A 27,237-nucleotide genomic window follows, 5' to 3' on the forward strand; every position below is an offset into this window, starting at 1 on the left:
ATATTTTGACTGTACTGTTGTTGTTGGTGAGTTCAGTTTGTTATATGAACATTATTCCTGAGTCTCTGTGACATATTAGGAGGATTTTACAGCCAGCTGCTTTAGATTTATTACATAATGCACTTTAAAATAAAAACATATTCTAAAAACAAAACAAACATGTTGAATACACATTAATTAGTGACACAATTTAATATAGTATTTGTGGTCAATATTGGCAGCTGTTTGGGGGATTATTTTATGAGGCCAAACTCTAATCACTGTAGCCTGACGGATGAAGAAATCAAATTAAAACCTTATGAATCCAAATATAGTATTATTTGATACAATTTAAAAGTTTCATTACATTCTGGGCCTGAAATCTATGCTGAATCTATGTTCTGATGGGATCAGTTTAAACCAGATTTTTTGAATCAAAGTGATCCCAATCCTACAACAACGTTCTGAAAAACCCAAACCAACCGTTTGATCTGGATCAAAACCAAGATTTGATTTCGTGATCGAATCCGATTACGTAATCCGTTTTTTTTCTTTTGAAAAACCCATTTTCAAGATTTGATCCAATCCTAAATCAGAGCGGATTACTTTTGAAAAACCGGGCCCAGTTTCTCAGCTTTCAGAAACCTGATTTTTTTTCCCTGATAGCACAAACCGTCGCATAATTACGGTAATGCATAATGGGACGCAGGTGCTGACCCAGGGGTGTCTCAAAGTCATTCCAGAGGGATGACCACAAAATCGCAATAACGATAGATTGAAGAGGGGAAAAAAAACCCAATAAAACTGTATGGAGCCACTAAGGCTTCCTTAATGAAATAAAGCACTAAAATGATTAACTAAACCCCCGCTGCTAAGCAGCTGACTCAGAACCAGAATTGTCCAGGAGACCCAGAAAACACGAAACGTAAGGCAAAGGCTGCTCGGGAGACCTTTGATAACCCAAAAGGCTGAAGTCACAGCACCACAGAGTTATACACTGGGAAACAGGCAATTGACATCAAACACACACAAAGTCCTGAGTTGGTGTTTATAGATACACCAACAAGTTAAGACGCCACAGAGAGAACCTCTCACTACCTTTGAAGGTGAGACAATGAGAGCACAAACAGAGCACTGGAGACTCAGGGTATATGAACACTCCCCACACCAATCAGTGCCACACACACCTGACTGCAGTGACTTGATTCTCCCACCATTCTCACCACAAGCAGAGTTTCAGCTAAAACCTATGCTGCGTTCTCTCTTTTAAATCACTTTAGACAGAAGCTGTGTGTGTGTATATGCAGGTGATACCTGTGATACCCACCTATGACGTGTGGTCATGTAGCTACAAAACAACAGCACAATCTCCGGTGTCGCAAGTAAAGTGTAATCGAAGCTGAAGGCCCAGGGGAGTCGGGCCCTCGGTGACGCAGCCGTCGTCTGACATCAAGCCCTCCCGAGTTTCCACAGAGACACAACTTCTGACACTCCCGTGTCATGCTGCGAGCACGTGGGGGCGACAAGGCGCTCCGACTGCGATCGCTGTTTTCTCTTCAGTCGTCGCACACAGAGAGAGATGAAAACACTGAAGTGAGACATTTCTTCGAGGAAAGGTTTACTGAACGGCACCGAGTCATGGAACATGTGCGGTGAATCACATGATGTGAGGACACTGGAAAACCACAAGAGACAGAGCGAAACTGTGACTGACGACACTGTGATGTTGAAAGATGAAGCTTGTCAACAAATCCCATGAACAGAGAAAAGGCGTTGTCACTCCACCACGAGTCGCAGTGTAACATTGACAATTATTATTTTCTAATATGTGTTTTGTATTTTGTATATATGACACGCAGCATAGGTGCTAGCTGAAACTCTGCTTGTTTACTATGAATGTGGAGGTGTCACACATTGCTGACTCACTGCAGTCAGGTGTGTGTGGCATCGATTGGTGTGGATTAAGCTCAGGTGTGAGGAGTGTTAATATACCCTGAGTCTCCAGTGCTCTGTTTGTGCTCTCATTGTCTCTACCTTCAGAGGTAGTGAGAGGTTTGCTATGTGGCTTCTGAAGTTCTTAACACAAGTTCAAAACTGCTGCACATTTAAGTGCATATTTATTTTTTGTTGTTGGAATTTTTGGATTTGAAAAGCAAGGATTTATGGCTATAAAACGTGACTTATAGTGAAACAACATCAAACACAGACAATATGTTGCACTGGAAACAGCCCATTGTTCCTTTTGGTCTTATCAACTATCAACTGTCCATCCTTTCCCTCCGTTTCTCAACATCTGCTCATCCAATCAACTCCAACCTTGTCTTTTTTTTTTTTTTTTTCTTCTAAAAACCATGGAAGTTGCACTTCACCAGATTGTTTCCCATGAGCTGTTCCTTGAGACCTTGAGCACTCGGGCTCAAGCAATGAATTGTTTTTCAAAAAGAAATCTCTATCTGAATGAACAAACTCACTCAATTCTAAAGAGTTTGGCAGGAAGAGCACAATGGGGGTCGATGATCTAAGTTCACAAACTTCAATAACGTGTGTGTTCACCATTAGCCTCATGCAGAGCGGTACACCGGCGACACATGAACATCACCAGGTTGTCGGTCGTGGCCTGGAATGATCGTAGAATGATGCACATTCAGTTGTGGCATATTGACAAGTGACAAAAGTCCACATTTTGGTGTGCCCTTTTATTGACCAGACCATAAGGAGTGTCTGTGTACTGGTCACACATATTGACCACCACTCTGCCATGCTCCATGACTCTGGTGAGTTGAAATACTTGATCTGAGATTGTAGTCAGTAGGAGTGGCCAAGTGACACTGGACTACTGGGTTTGAGCAAAACAAATCATTCCATAAACAAATGCATCAAGAATCTGAACAAATGTCATGACATTCTATTTTTGTTCACCATTTCAAGTTTGTGTGTTTATATTTTTGTTGAGTATAAGATTTTTGCAGTTCATACATTAGGTTTTCCTTCTTGCATTAGAACAGGGTTTCTCAATGTCAGCTTGCCAGTCTGATAACGACCCATTTATTTGAATAAGGTGTATTACAGCAGGGTAAAAGTACCTAAAACATGCAGGACAGTGGGTTCCCCAGGACCAGGAGTGAGAAACCCTGCATTAAAATATAGCCCAGTCAATAGTTTGATGGTCGAATACTTTTGAATCTGTGACACAAGAATACTCAAACTAAATCTTGACTTCAAATTAAACTGCATCGCATTAATTGTGAGAAAAATTGCAATTAACCATTTTTCCCCCAAATCATTCAGCAATAACCAAGCAGTGTGCATGGACTGATGTCAACACAATGCATTCATATTTGCATTGAAAAAAGAATGCAAAGCAGAGCTGAGCATTAAATAATCAGTGTGTTTGTGTTTGTGACTCTTCAGAGAGCGACAAATTCTGCCCACAGTTGCCTGATGAACTCAGCATGAGACAGTAATGGAATGTAATGCCTGTAATGGAATGCTCACACAGACGCCAAAGCCTGCTGTACAATATTAACAGAGCCCAAAGTGCGTCATAGCCCTCACAGCTGACTGTGTGTGTGTGTGTGTGTTGTGCACCTCCCTTTAATCTCTTTCTGCTGCTGTTGTGCCACACCAGTCTTGTGGTGATGTATGAGCCTTCAAATCAAAGTCCCTGGGCGGCGTCGGCATAGTGACAAGAACAATGGCAGTGCTGCACATTAACCTAATATGCAGGGTGAGGGCTACGTGAGGGATTACAGCGATGAGTGGAGTGTGAATGAGTGAAGACAATTAGACGTGGGGTGTTTTGGCTCTCATGACCTTCTTTAAGACTTGCAGTTTGATGCTTAAGGTCACAACTTTTACAGTCAATATAAGTCATTGTTATTATTATTATTATTATTGTTATCTATAGAAATGTGCATGCTCTTGTGTTTTGTTTTTACTTTGACTTTCATATGTTTTCATATGTGTTTTTTGTATCATTTGAAACAGCCTATTCTCCTCAAACACAGCATAATATAATTAGTTGCAACAGTCTGAAATGATATAATTGAGCAGGTAAACAAATGAATAAATGCTTTGGTGAGGTGTAACTCTGAATCTCATTTATCATCACAATCCCTTTTGTTCCACCTCCAGCACCATGATGTGGCCCAGCTACAGTTGCACTAATTCCAATTATGGAACAATGGGTGTGTTTTAAAGGACATGTTGTACTGTTCCTCCCTTAATGAGACATTTTAAGCTTCACATAATTGCTCTTTGTGTTTGTGTGTGTTCACGTTGCACGTTAATAAGAGAGGCGACATTCCCTACTGTGTTATTACCCTAAAGTTTCTGACAACTTCCTGATACTTGACTTGTCAGCGATGACAGTTTGCTTCGACGCGCGTCGTGCAGAAGTTAACGCTCCAGTGCCGTGACAACAACCTGTCCTGTGGTTCCTCTTTTGATTTTTGTTATAGTTAGTTTATAAAGCTCAGAATCACAGAGTGTGCCAACAACACTTGACATGACATCGACACTGGAAAGAGTTCAAGTGGGATACTTATCAGTGAGTGAGTTAGGGCCAGGTGCAGAAACATGATCTCCCACAACTTAAGAAGTGATTATTCACACATACATTTGCTCTGCTTTTTACCGAAGTTAGACATTAGAATAGGGTTTCTCACTCCTGGTCCTAACTCAAAATAAACATGCACTTAAAATCACAAAATAAACATGCACTTAAATGTGCAGCAGTTTTGAATTTGTGTTAAGAACTTCAGAAGCCACATAGCAAACCTCTCACTACCTCTGAAGGTAGAGACAATGAGAGCACAAACGGAGCCACTGTCCTGCATGTTTTGGATGTTTCCCTGATCAAACACACCTGCTTCAAATGGTCAACACTGCTGAAGCCTGATAATGACCCATTTATTTGAATCAGGTGTGAAACCGTGGATTAGACAGTCTTTTTGAACAGGAAACTTACATTTCTTATGCTGCGTTCCAGAGCCCATCCAAACAAATGGGATGTGGGACTTATCCTACCTGAATTGTACTAGCTCATACTCCAAAGCGTTCCAGCAATTGAAGTCCAATGTTAGAAAACATGGACGATCGCGGCGCTTTAGATTTATGTTTGAAGAGGCGATTTGACTGTCAGCAATTCTGTCTACTTACATATACAAGCGAGCCGTATATGTAAAACCGATACATATCGATATGTAACGTCATGACTATACTTTTACCGTAGCCCTACATATCTTCATGCTAACTGATAACAACAACGACATAATTTCACACCATAACATGAAAAACAAGTTGTGATAAAATTGCTGTTTCTAAAACAACTCTTCACGCAGAAAAGTAAAGTTTATAGCCTATTCATGTGACTCCATGGGCGCCACCATTATTCTCCGACGTCATTTTGGTGAAGTCGGGGTAGATCGATCAGCCCCGACTTCGCGAGTAGGAGGTCCCACTTCGACAGGCATTCCAGTGCACTTTTTGTAGTTGGAGGTAGGATAAGTCCCACGTCCTACTGGTTTGGATGGGCTCTGGAACGCAGCATAAGTCCATAGCTTGTGTGGGACATTTGAGTTGCTGATCTACTTCTGCCTTGTTTGGTAAGTTCTTGTCGATGAGGTTAATCCAAACAAAGGATTACAAAGATCAAAATCACAAATGATTTCATTTGAACTTGACGATGAAGTGCAGCAGTGGATCAACAGCTCCTGTGTGCCATGATGTAAAATCATTGATTTTCTTAATGGACTTTGGTGTGGGGAGTGTGAGTGGTTTACTGAGCAAGATGAATTTGACTTAACGGTGACAAACAAAAGACAACATTAAGATACCTCTGTCGCCATCTTTTTGTACTTCTAAGACATTTTTAAAACTTGTAATTTTACTTTGACTTAAGTATGGTTGAAAGTTCTGTACTGTTGAATAAATAAAAATCATGCAACAAAAACTAAGATAGTGAGGACCGGTGAATTGGCACTAATTAAGGTCCCTGAGTGAGTAATATTTGTGACCTTTGACCCATTTTTAGTGATACATCATGTGTTCATCATCAAGCTACTATTTTTACATTTTTTAGACCAGTACTTTAACTTAAGTAAAATGTTGTTAAAAAAAACAGAAAATAGTTAATTCATACACAGCTGGACTCAAATGCATGAAGCCCTGAAGGTTCAAAACAAACAGTTCAGCCACTGCTGAGAACGCTGTGTTTTATTGTAATCTCAGCGAGGAAAAAAACCCGTTCTGGTTAAGTAAACACCGGTTCTCCTGAACAGCAGATCGTCCTGCTCCGGGCACTAGTCCGGGCACATCCGGTTGCGTACATTGAACCGCAGAAGAAGAATAACGTCCGTTGTGGAGGTGTTTCACGAGCGACAGTGTCTTCTGACTCTGGGTCTGACTCCGGGTCAAAGTCATAAAAGGGACTGTGGCGGGGAGTCGTGAAGAAGCTATTTTTAAACATTGTTAAAACAATGTTTTGATAATGAGTAGCAGTGCATCCACCGTTCCAGAGGGGGGAGCTGCGCTTCTGAGAGCTGGTGTGCTAATTACGTCACTTCCAGGTATTGGCCAATCACAAGACAGTTGGGACAGCTCTCTTTGGCTGGCCAATCACAACACAGTTCTGTCTTCTGTGTGTGAGATTTCAGTCTGAAACAGCGCGGCTGACTAGAGCTTCAGTGAGGAGAGATTTCTATCGGCTCATTTACAGCAACAAGGAGGTTTTTGACCATAAAAACAAGTTAATGTATGTAAGCAGACCTCCATAACTCACATATATGTGCGATAGGACCACTCTATGTGAGCTTTAAATAAATCTAAAGTCCCTTTGCTGTTCTTTTCCCGCATGTTTGTGCAGAGGACCCTGTTGTGTAGAGTCACACAGTGCACTTCTGAAATCTGTTTATTTACTCAGCTCTGAACTTCCACAGGTTCCACAAATCCTCTGGTATTCACGCTCATTCTGCTCGAGGGCTCACTTATTAGCAGTGACGCATGTGTACAGTTTCACACTCACGTACACACAATTAGGAGATTGCTAATCTCTCAGTGTGTGTGTGTGTGTGTGTGTGTGTGTGTGTGGGGGGGGGGGGGGGGGTTGGGCTTTTACAGCCCATACACTGGATTTATGAGAATGATTTTGAATAATTTACAGCACACTCTGGCCACTGGGCTTTTTGCGCACAATAACTGGCACTTGTAGTTTCTTATGCAACCGTTCTTGTGGCTGTTACGGTATCACTGACCTTGGGAGTGTGAATTTCCCATCTCTCAGCTGCAGTTGATCACTGGAAGCGGAGTCATTTCTTTATTTTTGTTTCAAGTTTTCCACAGCTGCATTTTTCTCCCCAGCATCTGCTTTTCTCTGATCTTCTGTCTCTTCGGCTTTTGCCCTCAGAAGAGCAGTTTAGGAAACCTCGCAACTCAACGGCTTTTCACTTTTGACGACTGTGTTACAAAATTCTCTGAATGTTTCATAATTAGCTGTGGGTGTTTGAGACACAGTAAGAGGTGAGATAGGTTATTCCCAGTGCTCTTCACACTCAAGTGTGTAGTAGTCCAAATGCTTTGAAATACCCTCTTTTTTTTTTAACTCTAAGCTCTTGACAAGAATCTTTCTCATACGCTGTGGTGGAAGGACAAACATCCAGGTACTATACTTCAACTTCAAGGCTGGCACTGTTGAAAAACATGTAGAAGTAACAACCAACAGCAATGCTCCATGAGCGGAGCCCGAAAGCAGTAGTATTAGTATTCTGTGGCACATCCCACAAATTAAAAACATGCCAATCCTCCACATTCACCATGATCATAGTCACAGGCTTCATTTCACAACTGTGTTGCTGTTAAAAGTACACAATTTGAGGACATTTTAAGAAATGAGTTAACCTTTTTTTCTTTTAAAATAAAACAATAATTTTGTTGGCAGATAGACTCAGGCCACAGAACCTGGAGAAAACCCACGCACACACGGGGAGAACATGCAAACTCCATGCAGAAAGGCCCTTGTTCCAACCGGGGATCAAACCCAGGTCTTCTTGCTGCAAAAGCAAGAGCGCTAACAACTACGCCAACCGTGTGGCCTAATATAATAATATGATATTAAACATTGTAAAACATATTTATAAATGCTGGTGCTAATTTTTCATATAATATTTTTGTTGACTTGCTACTTTTATGTGAGTAAAGAATCTGAATACCTCTTCTGAGTCTCCAATCCCCTGCTCTGAAAATCATTGCCTCCAGTTCATGAAGCTGACAGGGGACAAACTGTACTTGCCTCGCTGAGTCCTGTGTCTCCTTATATTAGGTGACCCGGACAGAGCTATCCTAACCCTTGAGCTCAGTTTACACAGACAGATACACAACAAACCTCCGAGTTATAAACAGAATCGAGTGCATTTATCTGTCACGGAGACAGGATACTGGGGACAGACTCTGACAAGGACAATTCATGCAGCGCTGAAGCTCAAGAGGAAGTACGGAGTGGTCTGAGCAATGTGATTACATTTGCACTCCACAGTATGTCAACTTTGTCCAAAGTCAGTGCATCGGGTGCTACATTATGTTTAGACAGTTACAGCAGCTGCCAATATTACACAGTAACTCGGTGTGGATTCTCCCAGTGGAGTCCCACAGGGCTCAAATCTAGGTCTGCTACTTTTTAGTCTTTCTATGGTACAGCAGCTCACTATATTTCATGGATGACACACATTTAGTCGTTCTAAAAACATATTATTAGTTGATTAGTAAAAAAAACTGCACCTCTGACTCTCATTTGTGCGCGCTATTGCTGTGGTTTGTCACAATACAAAGGGAACTGCTGCTGTTGTTCATGTTTGGGGTTAATCACATAGCTGAGAGCAATGCAGAATTTAAATTTAAATGTGGAAAAACAAGTTCCTTGTGTTTGCCTGCAAGCAGAAATAAAGTTTACTTCACAGATAACCTGACTTTAATGCGTAACCAAAAAAATGCTAATGTAAAAAAACAACCCTTAAAGGAAAAGAGGTTCACACAAATGAATGGTGGCTCCTGGAAATGAAGTACCATCTTGAGTTGTTTGTTTCCTGAATTCCATACTCTCAACATACTGTTTTCTACAAGAGCACCACACACACACATACACACACACACACACACACACACACACACACACACACACACACACACACACACACACACACACACACACACACACCCCCCCCACACACACACACACACAAACCTCCATAAATCAGATGTTGTTGAGAGTCTGTCACAAAGAGCTTGTTAGTTAATACAGAGTCACGTCAGCAGTAGCAGCAGCAGCAGATGATGATGACTGATATGTCTGGACATCAGTCACACAGTGTGTTTCTGTTATGCTCAGCCCTCAGGGGCAGATTCATGAGGTCCAAATCCAAATGTCAAGCCATATGTTGCATGTCGCATATATATTTGACTGTGTGTGTTGGAGTGAGTGATTTGTGGCCGTCATAGCATAGAGCTGTACGTGCAGCCAGCAGAAAATCAACACATTAGGAAGAGGCAGTGCTTTGTTCAGTCCAGCAGCAATTTAAATAAAGCTTGACCACCTTTTTACTCTCTTATCTAAGTGGAGATAATGGAAGAGGAGAGCAGTGGAGCAGAGTTCATGTTCATCTCTGTTTTCCTGCGCATAGCATTTCCTTTCAGACGTGACACATCTGTTTATTTGTGAGTAAGACTCCAGCAGGATGCACATCAGGGTCCAGTGCATCATCGCACAGCATCATAGGAGAGAATGCAAGGTGGATCATCAGACCTCCTTATCGTCAGTAAGCGATAAAGGATTTAGCGCTGCCAACATACTGGTACTTGGTGGTGGAGGTGGATGTAGCCTGATTAATTATATTGATTCATATGTTACAGTTAAAATGTTAGTTGGTTGGTGTCTTCAACAGTTTACACTTTAAAGGTGCATTATGTAACAAATCTAAATCAACTGGCCATAAAATCCTCTTAATATGTCACAGAGACTCAGGAATAATGTTCATATAACAAACTGAACTCACCAACAACAAGAGTACAGACAAAATATTTGCATTAAAAATATTTTTTGCAGACTGCAAATCATGTTTATGTTTTGAAGTCATGTTTTGGCATGTGGCGCCACCTATTGCCATCTACCAATCATTGCAGTCAGTAGAGTCTCAGCTACCGAGCAACCACGGGTTGTCAGTTACGTCAGAAAACGAAACCTAAAAGACCTCGGTATTTTGAATTTGAATGTAGTAACCGTTTTTGGCCACATTCTTACATATGGCACCTTTATTATTGGATATATAACTTCTCTGAGTCACATAATAGAATAGAAGCTTTATTGTCATTGTTCCACAGTAGTGCGTGATGTGTTGTGCAAACAAAGAAAGAACATCTCAAACATTCCCACACAGGATTAATACTTGTCCTTACAGTCACAACACAATGAAGTGATTTATGTGTCATGTACATCAGCGTCATTCTTTAAACCTCCCTCTTTGCCCTTCTGACCTTCCATTTTTGCTCTAAACCAAAATGTGATCTCTTTAACAGCATTGTCTACCATCACAATTTAATGTGTTACTCTACTTTTTGAACCTTAATCCAACTTTTTCCATTTTCCCAGTTTATCTATTCTTACATTTTAGACCACTATACTCTTTTAGTGACTTGATTTTGTACTGTATTTATTTATTTAGTTTATTTATTTTCCTCTGTCTAACTCATTGGTTCTCAAAGTGTGGTCCGGGGGCCAATGGCGGCCCACAGAAACATTTCTGGCGGCCCACAGTGAATAACAGTTGATAGTTTTAATCCAGGAGCTACTAAGCTTGTGAAATGGTTATTGGACATTACAGGATTCAGACCAATATGTGTAAACTGTACAACTGCAATCTGGTCATTAAAATTATTACAAATGGGATTTCTTTCTGGTTTTTTTCCTTTGGCGGCCCTCGGTCCAACGTTGGGTCCCTAAATTGGCCCTCAGGGAATCAAAAATTTGAGAAATCCTGCTCTAAATTGACCGTAGGTGTGAGAGTGTGAGTGAATGGTTGTTTGTCTCTATATGCGGCACTGCTATGGACTGGTAAACTGTCCAGGGTGAACCCCGTCTATCGCCCAATGTCAGCTGAGATAGGCACAGCACCCCTCGCGACCCTCTGGTGGAGGATAAAGTGGTAGATAATGGATGGATGGATTTATTTTCCTCTGTCTAACTGACTGATTTATATGCATGCAAATTCCTGGGGTTGCTCCATAGGGAGTGCTTAAAATTAAGTTTATATGCAAAGACAAAATATGATGAATGTCAGTAATAAAACTAATGCAAGATATAAGATGCGCAAGTGTATACTGGTGTGTTCTGCCATTGTTAGTGCGTAGATGCATGTTATGAATGCATATATCATCAGCCTTACTGCTGTTTTGAGTGAAAACATGACAGAGTCTGAATGTGCCAGGCCAAGGAACATCCGGACACAAGCAGAGGTCAGAGGGAGTTCACCAAACGCAGCCTGAACAAAGAAACATTTCCTGTGAAGGAGTTGAGCAAAAAAAAAAACCTTCAAGTGAATGACAATGCATGTGAAAAGTTGTAAGAGTCGACGAAGTTGTGAAAACAAAGGTTTTTCCGTCACTAAAATGCCAACAGACATTTCCATGTTGTGATTTACAAAATACTTCAAATGACGGTCAGTTTAGGAAGTGAACTTTATTGAAATAAATAGCCACATAAATAAACAATCATTCATGTACATTCTCTGCCCAGTCGTTACTCTTCCTGTTCCTTCGCTCCACGCACTCACACATGCACACACACTCACACACACACATGCACATGCACACACTGTCAAGTAACAAATAACAAAGAAAGAAAAAACATGAAATACTTCTTATTATCCAAAGTTTATCAAAAGGGTAATTTTACAGATTTGCATCAAGAGTGTTTCAATGATTCTGTGAAGTTTTCTCTCTCTCTCTTTTTTTTTAATAATGAGAAACAAAACATATATGAATAAAGTGCAATTTTTGCTTGTGTTTACACAGCAAGCTCAAAGGTCAAAGAAGCTATCAAAAAGGGGGCTTCTGAGTGAACAGCCAATAACAGAGGCGTCCATTTTAATTTCTTCAGTGTAGTGATCCCAAATGGACACCTCTGGTGGTGGGTTTGTTCAGAGAAAGGCACAAAGTGTTGGTAATGACTGCGATCCGCTAAAAGTGTCGGGTAAAAATATCAATACTGCATGTTTCCAACACAGAAAAAACAAGATGTTTCACAGATATACGAGAACAAAACTAAACTTCAGACGATTATACGGCGTCTCCTGCAGCTTTCAAACACGTCGTCCGCACAAATGAATCGTTTTGGACAACTGAAGTACATTAATTTCAACTTCCAGCATGACGTGGTATTGCTATATTCTGGGGTTTTTCTTTTTTTTTTCTTTTCTAGAAAAGTACAAAACAATGAATACCACAATGGTCCTGATAGTAACAGCTAGAGCTATTATTAACACGTGTAGCACTACGTTTTGGTGGCAACGGGAGTTTTTTTTCCTCCCTGCAAAAGCAAAGGAGGTCAAGTGAAAATGCAAGCTAACCACCGTGCTACAGTTTGAGACAGCGTTTAAAGATAAATGTCAGTAGTGTATCCATGACAGATCATCCATCCGTTGTGCCGTTCACCCTTTGGTAAAACCACACATTTTCTCTCAGTTAAAAAATCATCAAAGAGAAAAAAACAGCATTTTTCTTAAAATTCTGATGTTTCCTCTCAGTTTCTACAGTGTCATGTTTTTCTGTTACATAACTTGTACCCTTATAGTCAGCTAGCCAGCACAACAAATATGCACTAAAAGTAAAAAAGCCTCAGGCGTGAGCATTTTCCTATGTAGAGTCTTATCTTTCCTTTGTATTTCAATGTGAAATATTGCACTGTTCCCAGAGTCATTGCTCTGTTTTTAATGCAAAATATTCTTCCTTTGATATTCTGGAGTTGACTGTGTGTTAACGATAGTTTACAGGTTTCCAAATTCTTGCCTGAGGAGGTAGTAAAAGCAACAAACAAGAAGGTGCTTCTTAACTGAAGGGAATATGGGTCGCTGTGTCCACATTACTGTAAGATGCTGCCCAGCTGACCGGTGTACCTATTGTGCTTTACTCAGTGAGACACTCTCTTCCTTTAGTTTTGGCTGATAAGGATGCAGCAATCTAGTCTTTTTCGCAGCTTGAGGTAAAAGCAGCATTTGGTAGCTATAACAACTCCCCCCCGTGGAAAAGAAATAAAATAAAAATCACAGTTTCAATACAAACTAATAAAATTCTTCGGTGTGAATGTGTGTAAGCTCAGGGCACTATAGCGCACATCCATTGCACTGCTACAGAGAAATGTCTTCCGAAAGGCGAACAGTGGGAGCAATGAAAGAAAAAAAAAAGAAGAAGAGAGTAATAAGTTTGGTCTTCTGTCCAGTCAAGTGAAAAAACATCAAGTATAGGAAATGAATGAGGAAGATGGAGCCTTCCTTTTTTCAGAGAATCAGAATGTAACTTAGACAGCATCGAAACATGCGAGACGTAAGTGTATCAGCTCATGTCAGCTCTCTTTTCATTCAAGTGAGTCCATCAGGAAGGAGACTGGACCAGAGTCTTTCAGTCTATTATTGCTTCTCTGGCGGCCTGATACAGATTTAATAATCTCATCCAGAGTTTGGTTATTGCTTAGTCTTTAGCTTATACGATACCAAAAGCATAAACAACATGCACACTGTCTACCACATGTTGTTAAATAAGTTTGTCAGTTTTGCTAACTTCCTCTTGTTCTTTTCTCTCTTCGTCTTCTAGGCTCAAAATCAAGTCTTCTTCCACAGAGAGAAAGTGTGTTTGTGTCGAACATGGTGGAGGATTTATTTCACCATGACACAGCTACTGAGCTGCTGCTGCTGCGCAGCCAGTCCCAACTCCTGCACACCAGGATCTGAGCTGGAGCCCACACTCATGCTCCACCCCAATGGTTTGGACAAGATGGGGAAGGTGCTTTGTGTTGCAGCCTGAGTCTGCAGCTGGAGGCCGGATTGCAGGTGAAGGTAAGGTCGCTGGCTAATGTGCAGGCGAGCTTCGAGGAGGTAAGCAGCAGACGCCACGGGGGACAGTGAAGAGGAATAGCATGATGAGGACGAGGAGCAGCATGAGGACGAGGAGTTCTCCAGGGTTTGTTGCCAGGGGCCGTGCTGTACACCCACTGAAGTTTGCTGAGGGGGCATCGTCGACGGGGCGGGGCTGTCAAAGATGGAGGAGGGAGCAAACACTGTTGGAGACGGAGGAGAGGGTGTCTGCTGCTGGGCCAAAAAGAGCAGGGGATTCTGCGTAGGTCCTGCCTTTGCTGTTTGGACTTGAGGCTGAGGCTGATGTTGGATCTGCAGCATCCTGGAAAACAGAGACAAGAGAATTAGACTCTGCAGCAGATTTTCACTTTGGGATTCATCATGCCAGTTCTTCAATTAGACTGGGCTAATTTTCTACAATATCAATAGTTTAGTTTATATGGATATCATTTTTGATGCACTTGACAAAAGTCACAACACATACAGTATTTGCCATTAAAATTTAGTTTAAGAAATTGCTGTTTTCTGTCCATGAAGAATTTTAAAGCCAAAATGAATTGGTTTCTTCAACTTTCACTCAGAAACAAAACTCAAATCTTTAATTATCTGACGATAATATCAATATTGACTGATTTGAAAATAATTTCTATTTGGCCTACATTTTGGGCTCGATCACTCAGCCTATTTTTTCCCTGAAAGTACAATGTTTAACTCCTGTCTCTCCTCCTGTGCTACATAACAGTGTGTCTCACCTCTGTTGGTGCAGCACCTCCTCCAGCATGCTGCGGTGCTCAGACAGGGCCGGACCCAGCGACCCTCTGCTGCCGCGGTTACAGGGGAGCGGAGGGGCGACCTGCCTTGTCAGACCCTTGATCTTATTTAATCCCAAAAGCCCTTTAGTGCGTGTGTTTTTCCTCAGCTGCTGGCGGAAAGCTTTGAGACCTGCGGGAAAGTTATGGGAAACTGTTATACAACACCCCTTTGATCATTCACTGTGAGACTAACTTTAATCTAATTAGAGAGATGACTCTTTTGTTTCATGATCCCTCTCCTTTACCTTGTGTGAGAGAAGTGTCAGAGGCTCGACGACCCTCTTGGAAGCTGGCGGCAGGCAGGCTGCCCTGGGCCTGGGGAAGGAGGTGGGAGGAGAGGGCCAGAGGGGCTCCGCCTGGCAGCAGAGCTCCACATTCTGCCCCAGAGGCCAGAGGTGTTGACATCTCCTGCATAGCAGCCTGCAGAGAAGGTTTGGGACTGGATGAAGACTTCAGACAGCTGTCAGAGGAGGCACCATCAGAGGGACTGACCACAATACCTACAGAAAAAGAACAGAGAACACGTGAGGATTAACATGTGCTTTTTACATAATATTAATAATGTAGTCACTATTTAAAGTCTGATAAGTCTTCAAACTGAACTCTGGTATGACAAGAAGACCAGGGCCTAAGCATCTTAAAATACATGCGAGTGGATTTTAAAGACTATAAAGACTATAGTCTCTGTGATTTAGTTTGGATCCTTGCTAAAGGTTGTCACACTTACATGGAGGGTTGCACTGGTGGAAACGGGCTGACACCTCAGCCAGAGTGTGTCTGCGTGAAGTGGTGGTGGGAGGGAGCAGGGGGCCAAGGGTTTGCGACGCCTCCTCCTCTTCCAGGTCTCTGGGCTTCACTTCTTCACTGATGCTCGTCTCCAGCAGGCTGTTGGGTGAAATGGAACGATTCCAGAGCAATCTGTTCAGACTGGCCTCCACTGGAAACACCACTCGCTGGAAAAGGAGGGAGGGAAAAAAACGTGTGAGCCACCGATTGACAGGGAAACACATGCTGTACACCACCGTGAGCGATGAGCACTCCTGTTTACCTGGAACAATCCACCTTGATCACACTCAACGTCCGAGTACGCAGGGGGAGCATTTTTTGCTGGAACTGAAAACGGTGTGGTCCTAAAGCTGTCAGTGGACTCCATAATCACCTAGAAGAACAAAGTACACAACATGTTAGACTTAAAATCAGAGGATGCCACTTTGGATTAGGGCTATATTGAGCTTGATTCACACCACGTCTGGAGTGCTCACCTCTGGGCCAGTCGAGTCGGAGGTGCTCCTGGGTCTCTGACTCCAGGTTCCACACTGGCGGTTGAGCTGCTGGGTGCGATGCTCTCTCACTCTCTCCAACAGGAGATAATAGATAGCAGAGAAGTGATTGTAGCTGCTGCTCTGCAGAGACTAAGGGAAGGAACAGAAGGCAGTAGATTAGGGGTTTTGTCACTTTGTTTACCTTCTGCAGCGCTTAATGTCATCTCTTAGTCTCTTTATAGCACTCTACAGCTCTTCCCCACCATGTACTTCTCTGAGAGAAAGTCCAGGACAACTATAACCTTTTTGGTGAAAGAAAAGTGAGCTATTCTTTTTGTATTTTTTACAAAAAAAAAAATGCAGACACTCTCCGTTAGCTGACGTATAGTAGTAGTTCTAGGAGACAGCAAATCAATACCATTTTTTCGTGCTCACCTCGATCGTCTTCTGCCGGTCGATGCCCAGTGTGTTCATGATTCCCAGCACGGGTTCACTGTAGTCTCCCAGGTTGGAGTTGTACTCTGTGAGTGAATGGCTGAGGGTCTTGTGGGCTGCTGTTGGGTCTGCCAGCATCCAGCGGTGCTGCTTGATCTGGGCTACACTAATCCTCTTGGCCGGGTCCACCACCAGCATCTTGCGGATCAGGTTTTCACAGTCTGAAAAAATGTGAACGAAGAAAAATAAGACTTCTGCTGCAGGCAATTTTGGCATTTAAACACAACTGGTAATTAGAAGTAATTATCATGATTGAACGTCAGGGTGATTGTTACCTTGAGACATGAAGAAAGGGATTCTGAATCGTCCCTCTGTGACTCTTTGTCGGAGTGCAGGAAGGCTGGGACCATCGAATGGAAGAGAGCCGCAGACAAGAACATAAAGCACCACACCGAGGCTCTATAGAACAAAAAAAAAAAGATATCTTTAACATGTTGTTGCTCTCTCTTTGAAACGTGCTCTCTATTTTATATTTTAAATATGCAAACTTACCCAAATGTCCAGCTGAGGCCCCTCATACTCTTTCCCTTCAAACACTTCAGGGGCAGCGTAAGGCGGACTACCACACCATGTAGCCAGAGGCTCCCCCGCATTGTAGAAGTTTCCAAATCCAAAGTCTGTAAGACACAGACAACCGTTGTGTTATTTAACCTTGTTTGTTTTCTCTTCATTCTAGCATGAGAGGCTCAAGGCATTGGGGCAATAGATGTGTTTCCTCCCTTTAACCACGGTGCTGTATGTCATTTGTCATCGTGATGTTAACATTAACATGTCTTACACAAAAAGACCTGTTGTCTTGCTCTGCTCTGGAAGTTTTTTTTTATTTTTTATGTAAGAGTGTCTGTTTGTACTCTGAAGTCATTTCCACTCTTTGTCATGGTAGAAAATAGTTAATTATTCACACTTAATTAGCACACAGACAGCGCAGCAATGATTTAATTGGAATGCTTTACAAATCCCACAGCAGCCAATATTTCTCCACGGGCAAACACTGAACAGAATACTAAAGTGAGATGGTATCAGATTAAAAGTTTAGGTTTTTAATGAAAAATGAATCAACACCTGCCTGCCAGCAATCTAGTTACCATGGTAACCGGAATGCTGCACTCACATGTTAAGTATTGGACTGTGGCGGCGTCACGCCTTGCTCAACTGAATTAGCTTATGTTGTATGTAGTAAGTAGCGCCAAGTAATCGAAACCAAGTAATGCAAAATGGTTAAGAACAATCAAATCATGATTGTATGTTTAAGTTCAAACAATACGCAGTGTAAACAGAGCTTCAAATTGTTTTGGTTGGTGCGCACAGCAACGACAGACATAACACACACAACACGGGCATCGCTTTAGCAACTCTTGCCCCAAAGTCAGACACGTCAGCCATCGGTCTGCTAACTAACAATAGGTGCCTCCACTGCAAAGTGCCAGGCCTGTCGTTCACTATCAAGCATTAAAGTGCTGTGAATGCAGCGTAAAGAATGTATTGCAGACCTACCAGCCAGTTTTATGTTCATGTTGGCGTCCAGCAACAGGTTCTCGGTTTTTAGGTCGCGGTGAACAATGTGGTGTCGATGGCAGTAGTCCACCGCTGTGAGAATCTGCCAGAACTTCTTTCGTGCCTCATCTTCACTCAAGCGGCCATTTGAGGTCAAGTGGTCTGCAGGGGAGAGGCCATATGTGAGACAGGTGTCAACTACATTCATAGTAAAAAAAAAAATTAAAGATTTAAATTGAAAGCTGAACTCACCAAACATCTCTCCATTCTTTGCATACTCCGTCACAATGTACAGCATGTCTTTGGTCTCCATGACCTAAGAAAAGGACAGATTGACAGGGTTTAACGTAACAGCAGCAGCAGCAGGGGATGACAAAGAATAATACAATTTCAAGTTAAAATCACTAACAGGACCCTCAGTCAGGAGTCTGCTCCAGGCATTTCGAGGCATCAGACATTTTATAACCACAAAAAAACTCCCTGTCTCATACTTCTCTATAAACTTGTTCCACTCACACAATTCTCTCTGGTTTTTCCATGAAAAGCTCTGTTGCGTAACACAGACACCAGCGTCTGTGACTTGTTCAAACCCATTTTTACACATATACACAAACCCAAAGGGCGAAATGCAAAGCATTAACACACAGACCAACACATTACATGTTTGCTCTCCCTGAGGCTGACATGAGATAACAGCTTGGTGACTGAAATTCATATTTTTTCTTTGAACTCCCATATTCACACTGGTTGCACTACACGGTTTTCAACTTCTACGTCTAGTGTGTCAAATGTGCCATCAGTGCAGTTGTGTAGCACACTACATGGGCCACTATTACCAGTACTTTCCAGGAACTCACAGAAAGCTTCCACTTCCTCGGAGAGCCCTCAGGAACAGAGTGGTTTTGAGTTAAAAAAGGTTGCACAACAAAGCAATTTTCTACACATGACAAAGCCCTGTCTGGATTTTGTGCTTTTGACCGACTCGGAATTAAATGTCACTAAATTCCACTGAGTAGTGGAACTTAATTATTTTTTTTTTCCAGCCTGCAGCTCCAGAGAAAAGAATGATTCAGTGCACGGATGCCTCCGAGCAGAAAGTAGCCTTTATCTGTAACTGTTGTGACTGTGAGATAGGGCAGCTCTCTGGGGCTCTGTCACCTTGAGGTGCAGATGACGTCATTGGACTGTAGAACAAACACAGCACGTCAAGGGCCATCAGCAACACCCATCCCCCTCTGGCAGAGGACAGATTAACCCCTTAGCATGCATGTTTCATTATATTTAACCCTAAGTGTCTTTAAGGAAGCTGTAAGGGTTTAAATAGTGACGTGAAACCGAAACATCCAAACCGCATGTTTCAGCGGCTGCAGCACCTCATCCACATTTCTCTAAGTGTTGGGTTTGATCTCCACTGTAATTTGGGCTTGAATAAGCATGAACAATTCAGAAACCAGCACAATTTCATACATTACTTGTAACTCTTTTTCTGCTACTCCTATATTTAACCCGCCCTTTTTGGAAATGAATAGAGATGGACACAGTGTGCGACCTGCCTCGCAGAAGTCTGAGGCGGATGAAATTCCCTACCACAGTAGCCACAGCAACCCCGGATCAAAGGCAGACAAGGAGGAAATTATGGGTTTCTCGTCTGTCCAGTTCCCCTACTTAGCAGCAGGGCACAGCTGCATTGGCCACTATCCAGCGTGCACCCCCCCGGCGCATGTGTGTGTGCGTACGGGGGGGGAAGCTTTAATTTAAAATACATTTCTACACAAACAGAGGCTTAATGGCAGATCAGGAAACTTTGTACGAACCATTTAAGAGGATAAGAGAGGACCACGTGGTTGATACAAGGTCAGAGCGATGATGAGACAAAGAGGGAGGTTCTGAGCCCTCAACAACGCTTGGAAACAAAGCAAGGGCATAATTTGTTCTTAAAAGAGCAGCGAGTGAATGGAAACAGCAGCTGATTTATCGGGCCAGAGGTCTCTGAGAACTCACCCCCCCCCATAAAACTGCAGCAACACTAAGAGGATGTAAGCCTTGGGTCACAAGACACGTCTTGGTACTCACCACGTACCAAGCATCTGACTCGCATTACATCAGAAAACACAAGGGCATGGAGACGTTCACCACCATGCCTAACATAACACACCATCATCCATGTCAGACGACACATACACAAGCTCCATAAATCCTAAAAAGCATTATGTTTTAAATGAAAAATATTTTTATGTTTGTACATGATTCTAACAAATGTATTTTTTTAACTCTTTGTCTGAATAACACTATTAGGTGTGAATGGAAATGCAGCTAAACCTTCATTGATCTGTATTATCATCCAGCTCTATTGTGTGTGTGATAGGAACAATTGAGGCTTGAAGAGAATAATGTCATGCTTTGATTTTCCCCAGTGCAGACGTGGTTTTTGCAACAACCACTGCGCTCACGTTCAGATATGAAATAAGCCTCAAGAAAACAGCAGAGACAAACATTACAGAGCTAAACAAAAAAGGCAGAAAAAGAGAAAATAATGGTCGGAAAAAATAAATCAGGAGATTGTGTTTGTGTACATTTTGCGTGGGCGTCTGTTGGTGTGTTCACCGCCAGACGCGTGCTGCAGCTTTCACAAGGTCGACCGAGGGCAGAAAAAGCGGATTCTTTCCGCTAAGTCTTCAATTTGATTAGAGGTAAAGCAGCTGGCCTTCACGTGAAGCACAGGCACATTGCACTTGGCCGTTAACAGATGGACTTAACATTCAGACCAGTGGACAAATCTTCAACCAACATTCTCCTGGCTGCTCTGTTCTCGACATCTCTACAACCACGTCTGACATTATAAAGCAGAAAACACACTCACACTCTCACTGTAACACACACACACATACAAGGAGAGGTTAAATGGATTGCACTAATACCTTTGTGTTTTACTTGATGATCAGTGTGAGAGTCAGCACCTTAAAACCACCTAGGCAACAAATGCCCCTATTTTTTATTTATTTTTTGCCACACACAATAACACTGCTGCGTGTGCAAATCTCCACAATAATGACGCACAATACTCTGCACCACAATGTCGGTATTGGGATATAAATTCAACCTCCGCATTGAAAAGCTTTCCACACCACTCCACTCCACTTCACTCTCATATTCATGCTCGTTCATGCCTTCACAGACTGGACAGTGTGTGCAGATGTGAAGTTGAATAACAGACAGACTGCTTCACTCTCACACAACATCCTGCACACACAAGCACGGGCGACACGCATGAAGAATGACGACAGAGCTGTGAGATAATACGAGAGGGATATTACACACACCTGGTATAGTTTGATGATATGGGGGTGGTTCAGCAGCTTCATAATCTGCACTTCTCTGTAAATTTTCTCCAGGTTGGAGGGATTGAGTCTGGTCTTATCGATGATCTTTATGGCCACCTGAGAAAAAAAGAAAAGAGAAAGATGTTAACTTTAAGAAATATTTTTCCAAAATATACATTGGCATTTAAAAAAAAAAACAACCTAAAGCTCACTCACCTGTGTTTTGGTGACTTTATGTTTGGCCAGTTTCACCACTGCAAAGTTGCCTTTCCCCAGGGTGCGGATGATCTCGTAGAAGCCGACCTGCAGTGGCCTTCCCTGGGCAGGGCTGGGCTGAGCCCCCTGGCTGTTCTCTGTCATGATCACCATGATGCACCAGCAGTCTGGGATTTTAAATACGCTAAGGCTTGAACCTGCAGAGGCAAACAGAGGTTTGCAAAATTGTAAAAATATATCCCATGGATTCTTAATTTACTGAACATGAACAGTATTTTGTAAATATTTTATATTTTATCTGGAATTTATTTTAATTGCTTCACAGCTGCAGAGAGGGGCTTGTTTTGCATAGTCATTTCACTGGGGTGTACTTGTACATCCACATGTGACAAATAATTGAATTCATATTGCACTAATTTGACTTAATATATGCACATGTAAGTATTAACCTATATGGCGCAGCAGTGTGATAACTGCCATGCAATTGCATGCATGTCATGTGAGTTCAGTAAGGGAAAAGTCAAGGCTGAGAAAGGTGATAAAACCCTCTACAAAAAAAGTAGTGGTGTGCTCAAGTATTGCTTGTAAATTGCTTGTTTTCCGTTGTTTAACCTTTTTAAATATATATTAAATTATGAATCTACAAGCCCTTTTGCTGCATTTAAATGAATTAAATGAACTAAAATGAACATTTCCGGACTCAAGATGGACGCATGTGTTCTTGAAGGAAAATGTAATGTTCTCCTTAAAAAAAGGTTATTTAGAGGAAATTACTTTTAAGTGTGAACATAGAATACATCAAATGTTAATTTTGTCCTAATGTATATACATTATATAAGCTGCTGAGTACAGGGTTAGATGAGTAATGAACGGTGGGTTAGAAAAGTCGTTAGATGAGACTTAAAAAGTCCAGTCTTACCTTAAAAAGCGGTCATAAAGCGCCTTCTCTCACAGTTCAGACAGCTCTCAGAGGAAGTGTCAACCATTCCACAACCAGAGCCAATAACGCAGCAAAGAGCAATAACTGTAGGAGGAAAGAAAAAACACACACGCGCTCCTCGCAACTTTGTTTCCCTCAGTCTTCACTTCTACAGACAACAAGTCTTTTCTCGGGCCGATACCAAGATGCGGCCGGTGTGTTCCTGAGCGCTCCGCCGGAATGCTGAGCGCAAGGCACTCAGAGGGGGAACTCCTCCTCTCCCTCCTCCTCCTCCTCCTCCCCTCTCCTCCTCCTCCTCCTCCCCTCTCCTCCTCTCCCCTCCCCCGCCACCATAACAAATTGATACCCACCTTATTAACGTCACACCCGCGTCAGAGCTCAGCGCTGGGTGCAAAGCAAGGCCGGACCCGAGCGCAAGGTAGGGGTTGCTCGGCAACCGCGCGGCTCGAGCGCACGGTGACGTGAGTGCTGATGGTGGGGTTGCTTTGGAGATGGGGACGGTGACGTCAGTCGCAGAGATGTGTCACCACGTGATGCTTCCCTCTGCCGGGCTGCTGCTCGCAGGAAGTCTCACAGTTTCACTGAGAGAGAGAAAGAGAGAGAGACTTCTGCGGGAACAGAAACCGAGAGCAATTGTTGAAATCTGGAAATTCTATTCTATTCTATTCTATTCCTCATCACTGATTCCTCCCATTATGGTAATTATACATCTGTACTGTACTTCGTTGTGTATAATACGGATGTATAATCCTGTGTCACGGTGCGACTATATCATATTATGCAAATATCTTGACAATAAAATTATTATTTTCTTATTCTTGTTTTTAGTTTGTTGTATTGTATTACATAATTGTTATATATTTAATTGCTTATTCTATACATATCTACTTGTCACTTGTGTACCACTGACCCTTTGAGTGTTATTTTGTAAATAGAAATATTAAGCTATTAGTTATTAGTTGTTGCACATGCTAAATATGTGCATGATGATCACGATGAGGTAAATTAATTGCAATTTTGGAATCTGAAATGGTTCACATAATTATAATAATAATAATAACTAAATCATTAAATTAAAAGATTTGTAACCAAACACCAAAAAATACCCTAGAATATATATCTTATACTGGGTCCACGGCTAAGAAAAAAAACAAGATCCTCTCATGGGCACAACCACTATACAATTATTTAAAACCATTAAATATTCTGCTTTGGGGTTATGTGGGAGCAGGAAATACTGCACAGCTTAAATATATGCAGATTGTTGGTAAAGATAAGTGTCCTGTACTCTGGATGGAAACCAGACAACAATCCAAAACAGAAATCTGCCAACAGCGATACTTTAAGAACATCAATCTGCAGCTGCTGAAACATCTCGCTCAGTTAAGAACATCAACATGTACAAAACACATGCTGTGTGCGTGTGTGTGTGCATTTTTGAAATTTGCACAACAAAAATAATGTAATTAACAGTTATATTCTTATTTATATTGCTCTAAATTATTACATCCACAGTAGTAACTGTTTTGAGATAAACCTTTTTTTAAATAACTTCAATTAACCAATTTATAATATATTCCCCATTGGTTGGGTCTTATAATTGGCTCTTATGTTATTTAATTAGTTGCAACTTATTGAATATTTTTATTTTAATATTAATTATATGACACATTTAAAATAGTATAAACTCTATGTGAAACTACATGCAAGAAATCGACTACTCTTTAAATGTAGACCTGCTCCTTGTGTGGTGAGCACTAACAGTTGGTTTTCATTAAACATGTAAAGGTACTTTGCTTTTCAAACGACTGTGTCATGTGATAAATCAGGTCACAGAAAGCCCTGTACAAACAAAGCACAACATGAAAGTGGGACAGAAGAGAGTATCGCACCTACTCGTCACAGAGGGAGCACAGCAGCTTCAGGCAGAAAAGAAAGACAAGAAGAAGAACAGACAAGACAGACAGAGGAAACGGGTAAGGAGTGAGCAAAGAATAAAGAGAAGAGCTGCAGGACAATCGACACAGAACAAGTCTGCAGTGGTAAACACGCAGCAACCTTCATGTGAAAAACACACATTGCATTTTAGTACAAATCAGTTGGATGTGAAACGATTCGACTCTAAATAAATGTACCGCAGGTTTAATTACTCAGCCTTGGGTTCTGTGTGATCTGTCATGTAAGTCCACATGTAAAAAATGTTAATTATACAGCAGCAAAATGTGTTTGTGCGTGATTTATTTGAACCATTTGTATTTTTATACATAAAATTGTTGTTCATTATGTTTTTTCCGCTGACAGGCGTTTAGAAAATTATGTGAACCTTTCTTTAAAGCTCCAATGTGAACAGTCTTGTATAAAGTACAGAAAAGGAAACCTCGAATAAAAGTACAAGTATCTTAGCAGAAAATAGTAGGAGTTGGAGTCACTTTTTTTATAATATTACTTAAGTAAAAGTCTTAAAGTATTTGACATTCACTGTACTTAAGTACCAAAAGTAATGTGCTTACATAAAATGTACTTGCCATGATGAGCCATGGTGGCACAGTGATAGGCTGAGTTGTCTTTCAACTGGAGGTCTGTGGGTTCAATTCCTGGCTCTGCTAGTCTACATGTGTCCTTGAGCAAGACACTTAACCCCATGTTACAGTGTGTGAATGTCAAAACTATAGTGTAAAGCAGCTCATCAAGACCATTACCAACTCTTCTTCTTCTTCTGATTTTATTTGGTAGTAATGAGTAACAAAGATAGTTAGAGGAAATGTGGTGGAGTTAAAGTTGTTAGAAATAGAACAGATATGTGAATGTTGTACTTAAGTACTGTACAGTGACAACGTACTTCTTTTATTCTTTATATTTATTTGCATTCGTTTAGCCTTAGAATAAGCCTTTTATATGTACTTCAGGTAATAAACCCCATTTTGTGTCACCATACATTAGCCCCACACACAATTAACAGAAAATAAACAAGTTTTTAAACATCAATGTTAGTTTTAACACAAAAGGTTGTTTTTTCGTGCAAGTTACGTTTTTATTTTTTAGACCCCCCTCAAATTTTGCCCCCCCCCCCCTATTTCTGACAGTGGAAACATGTCATGACGAAAGGCTTTACGTAAACCTGATGCATCAACCAACAATGAAGGAGGAAACGGCAGAGAGAGAGAGAGAGAGAGAGAGAGAGAGAGAATGAGTGGAAGAGAAGGGATAGACAGTTATGGAAGAGTGTTTACATATGAAGGCCACCATAGTTCCCAGACGCACTAAAGGCCCTGATGCTTTAAGCTTTAAGTTGTGTGTCCCTAAAGGCCCTTTCCCACTATACAGTTCCAGCACAGTTCATGCGTCACATCTCCCCTTGTTGGTATAAACCAGGGAAGAGCAGACATCATCATCAGATGCAACTTTACTTTTACGCTGCACTCACATGTTGCTTTATTGTGTGACGGTTGATGGGTCTGATGCTGGGTGTTAGATGTTGCTGCCAGAGGTTAGTAGAGCGATGTCTGTCATTGTTTACTAGCTGCTAAAAAAAAATCATTAAAAAATTAATAGGAGAACAGATCAAGGGTTGGGGTACCAAAAGCCAAATGTGTAAAGAGCTAAACATAAATGTAATTTGAAGTTGAATAATTCTGACGCACACAACATGGGAAAAGTGACGCAATGGAACCAAAAGGCATTTGAGTTGACTCCTCCACTGTGTACGTCTGAGTCGACCGTTACACAAACACCCTCCTTCAATTGATAAATCCAAATTACCGTGGAGTTTCAGTAATGACAGGGTATTTCTCCCTCCTCCCCTGTTTGTCTCCTCAGACTAAGCAGTGGCTGAGAGCTTATAAGAGATTTTTTTGCCAGTCAAGACTTGGGAGAAAAACAAAACACAGCACTTGTGTGTGTTGGAGCTGGAGCTTGTATACGTTTGTGTGTTTTTGCTGCCAGTTGGGGAATCTATGGTAAATAGGAAATCAAATGGAACAGGAGCAAAGTTAAGCATCTAAAATATTTATATCCAGGGATTAAATTACATTCACCGACACTGACTGAATAGATTTAAGCTGTAACATGCATAAGGCGTATGAGGACATACTGCGACGTTTCAAAGCATGCGTACAGAGTCAGTGTGGGTGAGCGTAAACACCAAACACCGACCACAATACACAGTCAGATTCTATGTCTGCAACGACTGAAATGTTAAGGACTTGCAAATTGCATGCAAACAGTTTCAGCCGAAAGGTCATGCAATATTTCGATGTATGCTTAAAACCACAAAGCCCACTCTGCTCTTCGTCTCACTGTTGTCACAACCAAATGTCTACCAGATGCCATCTGAATATCTGCGTAACCTTGAGCAACCTGGACCTGTGTTTAACAAATAAAAAAATAAATAAATACAGCAGGAAGTTAATGGTACACTGGATTTGCATTACATTAATGCTGAAAATGTGACATACATCGACATCGGGTATCAATTTGAGAGTTTATTTTGTGTAATTATCATAAATCTGATAAATAAGGGCCCCGTACGTGAGTAGGTTGTGATGCTAAACCACGGCATATGCAGACAATCATCATAATTAAAAGCAAATTAAAAAACATGACCAAGAG

General features: G+C 41.5%; 1 protein-coding gene across 1 annotated transcript; it reads right to left on the bottom strand.

Moving 5' to 3' along the window:
* Positions 1 to 11,765: 11,765 nt before the first annotated feature.
* On the bottom strand, positions 11,766 to 22,759 carry sik1 (salt-inducible kinase 1). Its single transcript, XM_083908370.1, has 14 exons — positions 22,609 to 22,759; positions 21,690 to 21,886; positions 21,474 to 21,590; positions 18,406 to 18,469; positions 18,154 to 18,315; positions 17,152 to 17,276; positions 16,935 to 17,058; positions 16,600 to 16,820; positions 16,165 to 16,314; positions 15,951 to 16,061; positions 15,630 to 15,855; positions 15,148 to 15,402; positions 14,843 to 15,032; positions 11,766 to 14,412 (listed from the first exon to the last, which is right to left on the bottom strand). The coding sequence occupies exons 2-14, from the start codon at positions 21,840 to 21,842 to the stop codon at positions 13,893 to 13,895; spliced, it is 2,418 nt and encodes an 805-aa protein (XP_083764496.1). The 5' UTR covers positions 21,843 to 21,886; positions 22,609 to 22,759; the 3' UTR covers positions 11,766 to 13,892.
* Between the last annotated feature and the right edge of the window lie 4,478 nt (positions 22,760 to 27,237).

Source organism: Microchirus variegatus, assembly GCF_963457635.1.
Source record: "Microchirus variegatus genome assembly, chromosome: 22".
In the NCBI taxonomy this organism is placed as follows: Eukaryota; Metazoa; Chordata; class Actinopteri; order Pleuronectiformes; family Soleidae; genus Microchirus; species Microchirus variegatus.

Bases quoted from the DNA above. Each gene is read 5' to 3' on its own strand.
- sik1 (XM_083908370.1), bottom strand. From the start codon at position 21,842: ATGGTGATCATGACAGAGAACAGCCAGGGGGCTCAGCCCAGCCCTGCC. The intron at 16,315-16,599 runs GTGAGCACGAAA...TCCTTCCCTTAG, and splicing joins ACCGGCAGAAGACGATCGAG to TCTCTGCAGAGCAGCAGCTA. The intron at 16,062-16,164 runs GTGAGCACTCCA...TTGTTCTTCTAG, and splicing joins CCGACTCGACTGGCCCAGAG to GTGATTATGGAGTCCACTGA.